The 12,008-nt window shown below is 43.7% G+C and overlaps 1 protein-coding gene across 2 annotated transcripts in view; it reads left to right on the forward strand.

The window, feature by feature from the left end:
- SLC6A8 (solute carrier family 6 member 8) overlaps positions 1-12,008 on the forward strand; it is a 73,702-nt gene that overhangs the window by 37,172 nt on the left and 24,522 nt on the right. For both annotated transcript variants that reach the window (XM_060763160.2, XM_060763161.2), the window contains exon 7: positions 6,701-6,825. In XM_060763160.2, the coding sequence (XP_060619143.2) occupies positions 6,701-6,825 (125 nt within the window). The remainder of the gene's footprint in view (positions 1-6,700; positions 6,826-12,008) is intronic.

A 12,008-nucleotide genomic window follows, 5' to 3' on the forward strand; every position in this document is an offset into this window, starting at 1 on the left:
CGCGAGGTCTCCATTCCACGCAGAAGGTGTCACCTGCTGTTTTCTGCACATCAAAGGGCTGTTAAAGGAGGAAGAACCAGCTTTTGTTTACTACTTGGTTGTTTTGTGTCCAGTTCGCAATCCAAGTTGATTGACTCAGCTAAGGTGCAGAGTAGCTTTTCTCAGGAGCCTTATTAAAAAGGCATGGCAGAGTAGGACAGGGAGAGGAAAACATTCCCTTTGCCTTCCCACTAGCTTCTTGTTTCCTCATACTTCATTGCATTCTCAGCTGAAAGTTTAAAGTGAAAGATGACCAAGGAGGGCAGAAGGTGTATCACAATCTATTTGCAGATTCCTGGAAGATTCGTAAAAGCAGATGTTCAAAGACTTCCCATTCCCACTGTTTCCAGCAGTAGCTCAGAGCCCTTCCACACAGCCTTATTTATTTATTTACAATATTCTGATCTCTTCTATTCTATGTGCCCCTGGTGGTGCAGTGGGTTAAAGCGCTGAGCTGCTGAGCTTGTTGACCGAAAGGTCGCAGGTTCGATTCTGGGAAGCGGCATGAGCTTCCGCTGTCAGCCCTAGCTTCTGCCAACCTACCAGTTTGAAAACATGCAAATGTGAGTAGATCAATAGGTACCGCTCCAGTGGGAAGGTAATGGCGCTCCATGCAGTCATGCTGGCCACATGACCTTGAAGGTATCTACAGAAAATGCCGGCTCTTCGGCTCAGAAATGGAGATGAGCACCACACCCCAGAGTCAGACATGACTGGACTTAATGTCAGGGGACAACCTTTACTCTTACTACGAGGGGTATTTTTTAAGTAAGGTCCGTTGGAACATAAGTACACAATGAAAGTTTATTTCAAAAAAGTAAATTTATTTTCAGAAAGTACATACTTCACTCTATTTTTCAACATAGTTGCCAAGTTTGTTCAAACACTTATACCTCTGAACCAATTTTAAAATATCATCTTCATAAAAACTTGCCGCCTGCTCCGATAACCAAGAGTTCAGTGCCGTCTGTAATCAAAGAAGGTCAACCGGAGCGGTCCTCATCATGGACGTTGTCACGGCCATCTTTGAATTGTCGTACCCACTTACGCACTTTGCTTTCACTCATAACAGTATCACCGTACACTTCACAAATCTGTCGATGAATTTCTGCAACAGGCAGGTTCCTTGCTGACAAAAACCGTATCACTGAGCGAACCTCACATGCGGCGGGTGAGTTGATAGTCTTAAACATTTTTAAAGCACAGAGCAGAACTGTACAGGTTAGCTACAGAGCGGAAACTGAGCACAGTTGTTCCCGAGGCATGCCGGTACACGACACACGTGCTCGTTGCGGTATGCACACGAACTACTAGTGTCTACAACAAAACGGACCTTACTTAAAAATACCCCTCGTATTTCTATTCCGCCTTTCTCATACCCGAAGGTGACTCAAGGCGGCTTACAAGCCAGCAACCATTCAATGCCGTAACCACATACAGTATAAAATTTAAACATTTAAACAGAATATCAAGGCAGAATAACCCACAATATCTGCTTTGAACTGGAACATCTGAGCCCACGCTGCCATATATCCCAGTTCAAAGCAGACAATGTGGGATTTTACTCAGCTGTGTGGAAGGGACTTCAGTTAATTACTCCTTTCCTTTAAGTCATATTTCTAGAATGAATAAAGTTTAGAGTAACCAGGAATGGATTTTCGAGTGGAAGAACTGTTGAGTCCTTTTCAGTTCAGGTGCTCACGTTTCAAATGTCTTAATACGTATGTTTTTTCACTATATTTCACAGGTCTAAAATCTATGCATTCTGTGATTTGAAAGAGGGCCATGAATTCAAATATTAAATCTTAGTATTTATTCATTTTAGTATTTTAAGTAGCTTTTTAGTAGCTCTAAAGAACTGAAGAAGTCCATACATATTAAAGGACAACTCTATGGAAAATACAGAGAAAAAGCAATTTTCCGTCTCCTAACCTCTTCCTCTGCTGAGATACTGAGTACTTTGAACTCAGTTTTGCAGGAACTGAGTGTGTACCCAGATGGATTAAAAAGATCAGAAAGTCCCAGGTGTTTCTGTTCTTTCCTATTTTATTATTTATTATGGACTTTTTATCACAGAATATCAGAAAGAAAAGGAACAAAATCCAAAGCTTTTCAATCACTGTGTGCGCCCAAGTTCATACCTTGATGACTGCAAAGGTTCATAACCTGTGGCTGAATTTAGTAGTCAACTTTTTTTAGTGCCTGTAAATTCCAATCGCAGCACAATTCCATAGTGCCTGTCACGGTAAGATCATGCCTAGGCAAGCTGGATCCTGTAACCGGAATCCTTTTAATAAAAGAAAGAACTTTTGGAAATATTTATTTATTTATGTGTTTGTATAGAAAGGTGAACTGAGTCTTGTGCGCAGTGACAGCCATAGACATTTCTCACAAGCCTTGCCACAAAGGAGTGCTCTAAAAGCAAAAGTGGAATATTACTGAAAAGGCTTATAGAATGGGCCTTCTTCCACCATCCAGCGACCACAGGATTGGGCACTTCTGATACTGAAACTTGGTGACAGTTGCTGAATTTTCTAGTACTAAAGCCGTTGCCCAAATTCAGCAGCCACTGTAGCAGCTCTCTTATGATGCATTCCTCCAGATTGCAAAGCACATAGAGCAAAGCAAAGGGGAGAGAAGGAAAAGGAACAATCTGACATCACTTCTATGGCATCGATTGTGGGGATAAGAGCAACAGGACCTTCAAAGGCAGGAAACAAAAGCTTCCTAAATCCCCAAGGCTGTGAGTTTCCCATTCTTGCTTTGGAGTGAGTCTGGAGCCATTACTTCGTTCCCTCGTTGGCCGAGTAGGATAGTCTTCCAGAAACAGTGTTCTGGTGGGTCTGGAGGTGACTGTGGAGCCCTATTCTTGATCTGCATCTTCTCCCACAGTGAGGGCATTGTGGAAGGCGGTCTCAGTCGGGGTTGGCTTGACGCACCTTCCTCTTGGCACGTTTCTCTCTTTTGCCCTCCATTCCTGCCTCTTCAAACTCCACAGCACTGCTGGTCATTGCTGACCACCAGCTGGAATGCTCAAGGGCCAGGGCTTCCCAGTTCTCAGTGTCTATGCCACAGTTTTTAAGGTTGGCTTTGAGCCCATCTTTGAATCTCTTTTCCTGTCCTCCAATAATCCGTTTTCCGTTCTTGAGTTCAGAGTAGAGCAACTGCTTTGGGAGACGGTGGTCGGGCATCCGGACAACGTGGCCGGTCCAGCGGAGTTGATGGCGGAGGACCATCGCTTCAATGCTGGTGGTCTTTGCTTATTCCAGCACACTGACGTTTGTCCGCTTGTCTTTCCAAGAGATTTGCAGGATTTTCTGGAGGCAGCGCTGATGGAATCATTCCAGGAGTTGCATGTGACGTCTGTAGACAGTCCACATCTCGCAGGCATATAGCAGGGTTGGGAGGACCATAGCTTTATAAACAAGCACCTTGGTATCCCTACTCTCTGCTTCATTCAGAAAAATGCTGCACTCGCAGAGCTCAGGCAGTGTTGTATTTCGGTGTTGATGTTGACTTTGGTAGAGAGGTGGCTGCCAAGGTAACGGAAATGGTCAACATTTTCTAATGTTACACCAGTAAGCTGTATCTCTGGCATTGGAAAGGGATTGGCTGGTGACTGTTAGAACAGTCATTAGGAGCCATTAAGGAGCTGTTAATATCTCAAAGAAATTTGAGACAAAGATCCTTTAGGTAGGAGACCTTTGTCTGCCCATTGGATACCTAGTACTTCTTATCTCGGCCTTTTCACCTGATGCTTCTGAAGTCCAACATACCTAGATGGATAAGGGTTCTGCTCCCTTGTTTTTATGGTTTTGATAGAGTAAGTTAAAATTTGCCACTGAACTGAAAACAGTGGGTTGTTGTGAGTTTTCTGGGCTGTATGGCTGTATTCCAGAAGCCTTCTCTCCTGACGTTTCGCCCACATCTATGGCAGGCATCCTCAGAGGTTGTGAGGTCTGTTGGAAACTAGGCAAGTGAAGTTTATATATCTGTGGAATAATGCCCAGGGTTGTCAGATGTTGGCAACTGAGCAGTCCTTAGCCAGTACTACCAAATATTCCAATGAATTGGATATTTAGGAAGCATCTCTGTGCAGAATTAGCTACGGAATGAATATGCATAGGATCGCACTAGGAGCAAAAAGGAGACAAAAGGAAAAACACTTGAATAAAAACCTTTCTCTGTTTACTCACAAGGCTGACTAAATGTTTTATGAATACAGCAATGAGGAGGTGCCAAAAATCCATTAAAATTCCTGAATTCTCAACACGGCTCAGTTCTAATGAATGGAACAAAGGGCGAGCAACTTGTGCCATTTTCAAGATTCCTTCTGCCTTTGGACTAACCAGGCCTCCTCAAACTGTGTCCCTCCAGCTGTTTGAGCCTCCAACTCCCAGAAGCCCTGGCCAACTTGTCCAATGGTCAGGAATTCTCGGATTTGGAGGCCCATCCACCTGAAGGGCCGCAGTTTGAATGGGCCTCCAAACAAGCTGTGCTAAACAATAAAACTCCACACTAACATGGTCACAAGGAGTGCTTGGAGGTCCCTCTGCTCAACTATCTCTCCACCTCTACTTCTGCCCAGTATTCAGTGTTTCCTTCCTAGTGGTGCTAGATTTCATGTCCCAGCAATTTCAGCTAGTATAGCAAAAGGTAGCCCAACTAGCTGGAGAACCACAAATTGTCCACATGTGTCCTAATCAGACTTTGCTTGGCTATACATGCATGCTTGCCCTATGAAATGCTCTACATATCTTTCCAACCCCAAGCTTTCTTGTTTTGGGTTGAGTGACAACCCTTCACTGCCAACCTCACCAGGTCTTATGAGATCACTGAAAAAATACATGGATGACCAAAGTCTAACCCTCTTGTGTTCACCTCCATGCTTCCTCTTGTTGCTGCTGTAGCACAGACCCTCACTTGCCACCAAACTTCTCTGCCTTCCTCTATCGGTTCTTCAGCAACATGACCCCATGCAACAGTAGGCATGTCTAATTCTCATTAAGCCCAGGGTCACCTGTTTCCCTTTTTGAGCTTCAGACCTCATAATACACAGCCATCAAGTTCTAGAATTGTTGTCATGCCTGCCAGTAGAAAATGGATGTCCTCTACTGACAAGATGCCAAGCCCATGACTTGGTGTCCACTCACTGGGTTTATTAGGCATTGCTGGTGAAATCTGCCTTTCTTATTTCTTACCAAATAAGAATAATTAAAAGTAAAATTAGTTGCCATCTTAGTACCAACTCCCCCTTCAAATGTAGTTAAAAATGCACCCTTCCAAATGTTTGGACAGCAGATTCCAGCCGTTCTAGGCAGCATAACCATTGGTAAGAAATGCTGATCTGAATACTACAAGTCACTGGCTTGCAGTGCAAAACACATTAGCTTCATATTCCTCTTACCATTCCTCTAAACCCACAGAAGCACACAAGCTATGAGATGTTCCTATTCCACTGTTTAGCAAGGCCAAAAACAACTGTAACTATAAAAGTAACTAAAATATTCAGCTACATATGCAAAAGGAATGGTATCCCACATTAAGGTATTGTTGTGCTTACTAGTTTCGAAGAGAGTAGTTACAGTCTGCCTTCCACATTTGCAGATGTAACTTTTGCAAATTTGATTTGATACATTCTCTCTAGGATTCTCTAGATCAGTGGTTCTCAACCTGGGGACCCCAGATGTTTTTGGCCTTCAACTCCCAGAAATCCTAACAGCTGGTAAACTGGCTGGGATTTCTGGGAGTTGTAGACCAAAAACATCGGGGGACCCCAGATTGAGAACCACTGATCTAGATCATCCAGCATAACTCAGTGGTAAACTTCCACCAGAGGCTCACCATAAAGTCGCTCTGGGGACGTAGTTGTTACTAGAAAGAACATTTCTGTAGGCATTTGTAGTTCTTCCATTTCTGTAAGCATTTGTAGTTTACTTTGGCTGGAAGTTAATTACAGAGTTGTGCTGGAGGACCTAGATATTCATGGATTTCCCACTTTTGAGTGGGTTTTGCACCCCTGTCCTCCATGAATGCAGGCCTACTGTAACGTGATGACTTCTGAGCTCTGTTCCAAACAGCTCAATGTTAGGTTCTTGTGGGTTTTTTCGAGCTATGGGGGCCATGTTCTAGAGGCATTTCTCCTGACGTTTCGCCTGCATCTATGGCAAGCATCCTCAGAGGTAGTGAGGTCTGTTGGAATTAGGACAATGGGTTATATATCTGTGGAATGGCTGGGGTGGGGCAAAGAGCTCTTCTCTGCTGGAGCTAGGTGTGAATGTTTCAACTGATCACCTTCATTAGCATTTGAAGGCCTGGCTGAGCCTGGGAAAATCCCCTGTTGAGAGGTGTTAAGATGTGCCTGGTTGTTTCCTCTCTGCTGTTTTGCTGTTGTAATTTTAGAGTTTTTTAATACTGGTAGCCAGATTTTGTTCATTTTCATGGTCTCTTCCTTTCTGTTGAAATTGTCCACATGCTTGTGGATTTCAATGGCTTCTCTGTGTAGTCTGACATGGTTGTTGTTGGTGTGGTCCAGCATTTCTGTGTTCTCAAATAATATGCTGTGTCCAGGCTGGTTCATCAGGTGCTCTGCTATGGCTGACTTCTCTGGTTGAAGTAGTCTGCATATTGACCTTGCTAAATCTTTGCCTTCCCTCCCCAGAGACGCCATCATCCTGGCACTTATCAATAGTGGGACCAGCTTCTTCTCTGGCTTCGTGGTTTTCTCCATTCTGGGTTTCATGGCAGCAGAGCAGGGAGTAGACATCTCCAAAGTGGCCGAGTCAGGTGAGTGCACTGGCAAGTCACTTCACCTGAGAGTGTGGGGTGCTTGGTTGAGTCTCTGGTTCTGTGATAGGTAAAGATCAGGGGAGAGAAATCAACCCATCCAAAGGCATTTGCAGAATATGACTTGGATGCAAGCTATCGAACAGACCCATATCTCCCCATTTGATCCTGTCAGGTCCTGATTGAAAGAGTTCCTTCTTTCAATCCAACCTTTTTACATATGTGGTTGGCGAAGGAACCTTCTCAATGGGAACCCCTAGTTTCTGAAACTAAGACGTCTGAAACAACAGCCCCTCCTTACTGTCTCTTCATCAGAAGACAAAGAGTGTATCTATACTGAAGAATTAATGCTGGGGAGGTTGTGGATGGCAGCTAGAGGGGAGTAGGGAAGGGTATTTAGTTTTAAATGTATCGTATTTTTAATTTTACAAGTATTTATGTTGTCTCTTAACTGTCTATTAAGTTGATCTATGACATAAATATTTAATTGTTTTTAATTTTTTGTCATGTTTTTAAATGTATTGGGTTGTGTCGTGTTATTGTAAGCTGCCTTGAGTCTCCATGGGGAGAAGGGTGGGATAAAAATAAAGCTAGAGCAGTGGTTCTCAACTTGTGGGTCCCCAGATGTTTTGGCCTACAACTCCCAGAAATCCCAGCCAGTTTACCAGCTGTAAGGATTTCTGGGAGTTGAGGGCCAAAATATCTGGGGACCCACAGGTTGAGAACCACTGCAGTAGAGTCTCGCTTATCCAACCTCCACTCATCCAATCTTCTGTATTTTCCAACGCAGTTTAGGGTGGGAGAAAGAAAGACCCCTTGCCTGTTTTGGTACTAAATTCGTAAATACAGTAATTACTACATAATGTTACTGTGTATTGAACTGCTTTTTCTGTCGATTTGTTGTAAAACACAATGTTTTGGTGCTTAATTTGTAAAATCATAAAGTAATTTGACGTTTATTAGGCTTTTCCTTAATCCGTCCTTATTTTCCAACATTTTCATTTATCCAACATTTTGCCGGCCCATTTATGTTGGATAAGCGAGACTCTGCTGTAATAACAATAACAATAATGCAGTTTGGTACCACTTTAACTGCCATGTCTTAATGCTATAGAGGTCGGGGATTTCCAGTTTGATGAAGCGCCAGTAGTCTTTGGTAGCGAAGGCTAAAGACTGTAAAATTATATCTCCCAATGTTGATTAAAGTGATGTCAAATTGCATTAAGTCTACATTGTGGATGCAGCCAGAAACCATGTATTGTCGAAGGCTTTCATGGCCGGAATCACTGGATTGTTGTAGGTTTTTTCGGGCTGTATGGCCATGTTCTAGAGGCATTCTCTCCTGACGTTTTGCCTGCATCTATGGCAAGCATCCTCAGAGGTAGTGAGGTGAGGATGCCTCTGAGGATGCTTGCCATAGATGCAGGCGAAAGGTCAGGAGAGAATGCCTCTAGAACATGGCCATATAGCCCAAAAAAACCTACAACAGCCCAGCCAGAAACTGTTTTATATATGCAGGGCTTAAGAACTGAAGGGCTTAAGCAAGGACTGATAAGAAAATGTGTATTGTTCAAATTGTGCTGCATAACTTTTCAAACTCTTTTTAGAAGCATTCTTAGATGGTTCTAATAGTACTGAGACTTTAATTGTTAACATTTTCTATGTTTTTGGCTATATTGCAATCGATTTAGTTGGTACACTGCCTTGAATCCCAATCATGGAGGAAAAAATGGGGTATAAATCAAGTTAATAATAGCAGCCATAACAACCTCTGCCAGTCCAGGCTAGGTTGCTACAGCTTGGGGCAAATAAAGCACTTCTCCCAAACTGTGACCAGTGTGAGCATCAATAGCACAACTGTGCAGCAAGGTTCATTTGTAAGCTGGCAAGCTTGAGAGATTGATTTCTGGACAATGTAAGTGCAAGTGAGAAGGATCAACACAATCAGTCAGTTAATGGCATGCAACATATTTCGATCCAAGGGGTCAGACCATTTGTAGGTTTGACCCTTTGGATCAGAAATGTGTTGTGCGTCATTCTTTCCTGACTAGATTTAGAGTCTCTTTATCAGTTCCTCGCCAATTTGGGGAGCAGGTTATTGCCATTCCAGTAACAGCAAACACTAACACTCTTATTTTATTTATCGTGTCAGTGCAACCAGTCGATTATATTACATTTCTAACAGAACAAAGCAACAAAGAAAACAAACAGACAAAATACGAAAATTGTGAGTTTGGTAGTTGATTAAATGTCCTTTGACCAGTATCTGGCCCCTTGGAGTGCTTCTGGTGTTGCTGCAAGAAGGTCCTCCATGGTGCATGTGGCAGGGCTCAGGGTGCATTGCAGCAGGTGGTCAGTGGTTTGCTCTTCTCCACACTCGCATGTCGAGGATTCCACTTTGTGCCCCCATTTCTGAAGGTTGGCTCTGCATCTCGTGGTGCCAGAGGGCAGTCTGTTCAGCGCCTTCCAAGTCACCCAGTCCTCTGTGTGCCCAGTGGGGAGTCTCTCATTTGGTATCAGCCATTGGTTGAGGTTCTGGGTTTGAACCTGCCACTTTTGGACTCTCGCTTGCTGAAGTGTTCCGGCGAGTGTCTCTGTAGATCTTAGAAAACTATTTATAGATTTAAGTCATTGACGTGCTGGCTGATACCCAAACAGGGGATGAGCTGGAGATGTCTCTGCCTTGGTCCTTTCACTATTGGCTGCTACTTCCCGGCGGATGTCAGGTGGTGCAATACCGGCTAAGCAGTGTAGTTTCTCCAGTGGTGTAGGGCGCAGGCACCCCATGATAATGCAGCATGTCTCATTAAGAGCCACATCCACTGTTTTAGTGTGGTGAGATGTGTTCCACACTGGGCATGCATACTCAGCAGCAGAATAGCACAGCGCAAGGGCAGATGTCTTCACTGTATCTGGTTGTGATCCCCAGGTTGTGCCAGTCAGCTTTTGTATGATATTGTTTCTAGCACCCACTTTTTGCTTGATGTTCAGGCAGTGCTTCTTGTAGGTAAGAGCACGGTCCAGAGTGACTCCTTCCAGGTACTTGGGTGCGCTGCAATGCTCCAGTGGGATTTCTTCCCAGGTGATCTTCAGAGCTCGGGATGAATGTCTGTTCTTGAGATGAAAGGCACATGTCTGTGTTCTAGATGAATTGGGGATCAGCTGGTTTTCCCTGTAATAGGCAGTAAGAACACCTAGAGCTTCGGAACGCTTCGGGTGGATCACTAACACTTTGACCTCACTACTTCTGATCCCTTGGATGTAAATATTTAATATTTTATCATTTTTATTAATATTTTCAAAAACCCGCATAACAGCAAGTCCGCTAAAAGTGAATCGCGAAGTAGTGAGCAAACATTGTATACAGATATATCAGTTTAACAGCTTTTTTTGTGCCAGGAGTTACTTGAGAAACTTCAAGTCGCTTCTGGTGTGAGAGAATTGGCTGTGTGCAAGGACGTTGCCCAGGGAACACCCGGATGTTTTTGATATTTTACCATCCTCGTGAAAAGCTTCCCTCATGTCCCTGCATGGGGAGATGGAGCTGACAGAGTGAGCTCAACCTACTCTCCTCGGATTCGAACTGCTGATCTGTCAGTCAGCAAGTCCTGCCAGGATAAGGGTTTAACCCAGTGATTCTCAACCTGTGGGCCTCCAACTCCCAGAAATTCTAACAGCTGGTAAACTGGCTGGGATTTTTGGGAGTTGTAGGCCAAAACACCTGGGGACCCACAGGTTGAGAACCACTGGTTTAACCCATTGCACCACAGGGGCTCCTAGTTTAACAGCTGCAAAACCTAATTGCCTTGCATGAATACTAGTGGATATTTACCACTAAGCAGAAGGTTGACTCAAGCAAGTTTTTAACTCTTTTAAGGAAGATCATACTTTTAAAAATGTTACAATATCTAACAAGGTCATGCCTTTCCAAAAGATTCCTAGTTTTCCCAAAAGGTTATGAATGCCATTTTCCAAAAGGTTATGTCTCCAAAATATAAATCCAAGATATGGTCTAAGGGCACACAATGCAGCCACTTTGCTGAAGTTAAGTGGCACTGGGAAGTTCAGAGAACCATGTGTGAGTGCCATTTAAATAAATCAACCCAATATTTTCACACACGTTGAATTCTATTTCCTCCAGAACTGGGTTTCCGAACATCGTGGAAGCAGGAACTTTTCCACTGTCTAGTGAATCCCATTCTGCTCTTCACTTTTGTTCATCTTTGTATCTTTTAAATCTCTCTGTAGTTGGGAACTTGGCCTTCGTTGCTTTGTCAGCCAGTCAAAGAGTAGCCACTGTGTTTAAGCAATGAGGCATTTCAAGGGAATGTGGCCAAGAATGCAGGAGAAGCTAACGTCAACCATCTAACCATGGTTGGTGGGAGTTGTAGTTAAATATATCTGGAAGGAAGGTTAACTAGAACAGGAGCAGGCAACAGCAGCCCTTCGGTGTTTGGCGATTATAGTTCCTATTGGGTCTTACTATTGGCTATGCTGGGAGCCCCCGGCTGCGCAGTGGGTTAAACTGCTGAACTGCTGATCTTGCGGTCACCAGTTCAAATCTGAAGAGTGGGGTGAGCTCCTGCTGTTAGTCCCAGCTTCTGCCATCCTAGTTTGGAAACATGCAAATGTGAGTAAATTAATAAGTACCAGTCCAGCAGGAAGGTAACAGCGCTCCATGCAGTCATGCTGGCCACATGACCTTGGAAGTGTCTATGGACAACGCTGGCTGTTTGGCTTAGAAATGGAGATGAGCACTGTGGTGAAGTGTGGATTTTAACCTACAGTCATGGATAATTATAAGTAGGTGTTTAAAGGGGTAAGTAATTAAAATAGCATAACTGGGGGGATGGTAGCCAGCTTGGCTCACTCTGAGATGGGTTGCCATGGAAAAAAGGGAGGAGCCAACTTCCACTTGGCAAGAGCAGGCATTTTAAATAGTCTGTGGTCAGAGAACCGCAGGAAAGCTGGTTCTACTGTGTTGAGAATCAGGAAAGTTTAGGCTTTTAGCCTGTGTGGTTTAGATAGGTCAAGTTGACTTATTTAGATTAGTAGTTAGGGTTTGAGCAAAAAGGGGAAGAGAACCCCAGTAAGAATCTTTACTGTAACAGAGATAACAGAGGGAAAGAATAGGCTAGTACCTGGAGTAACCTGTTAAGGAAAGAAACACATTTTGAAGGAAA

The sequence above is a fragment of the Anolis sagrei genome, chromosome 2 (genome assembly GCF_037176765.1).
Source record: "Anolis sagrei isolate rAnoSag1 chromosome 2, rAnoSag1.mat, whole genome shotgun sequence".
NCBI classification, from domain to species: domain Eukaryota; kingdom Metazoa; phylum Chordata; class Lepidosauria; order Squamata; family Dactyloidae; genus Anolis; species Anolis sagrei.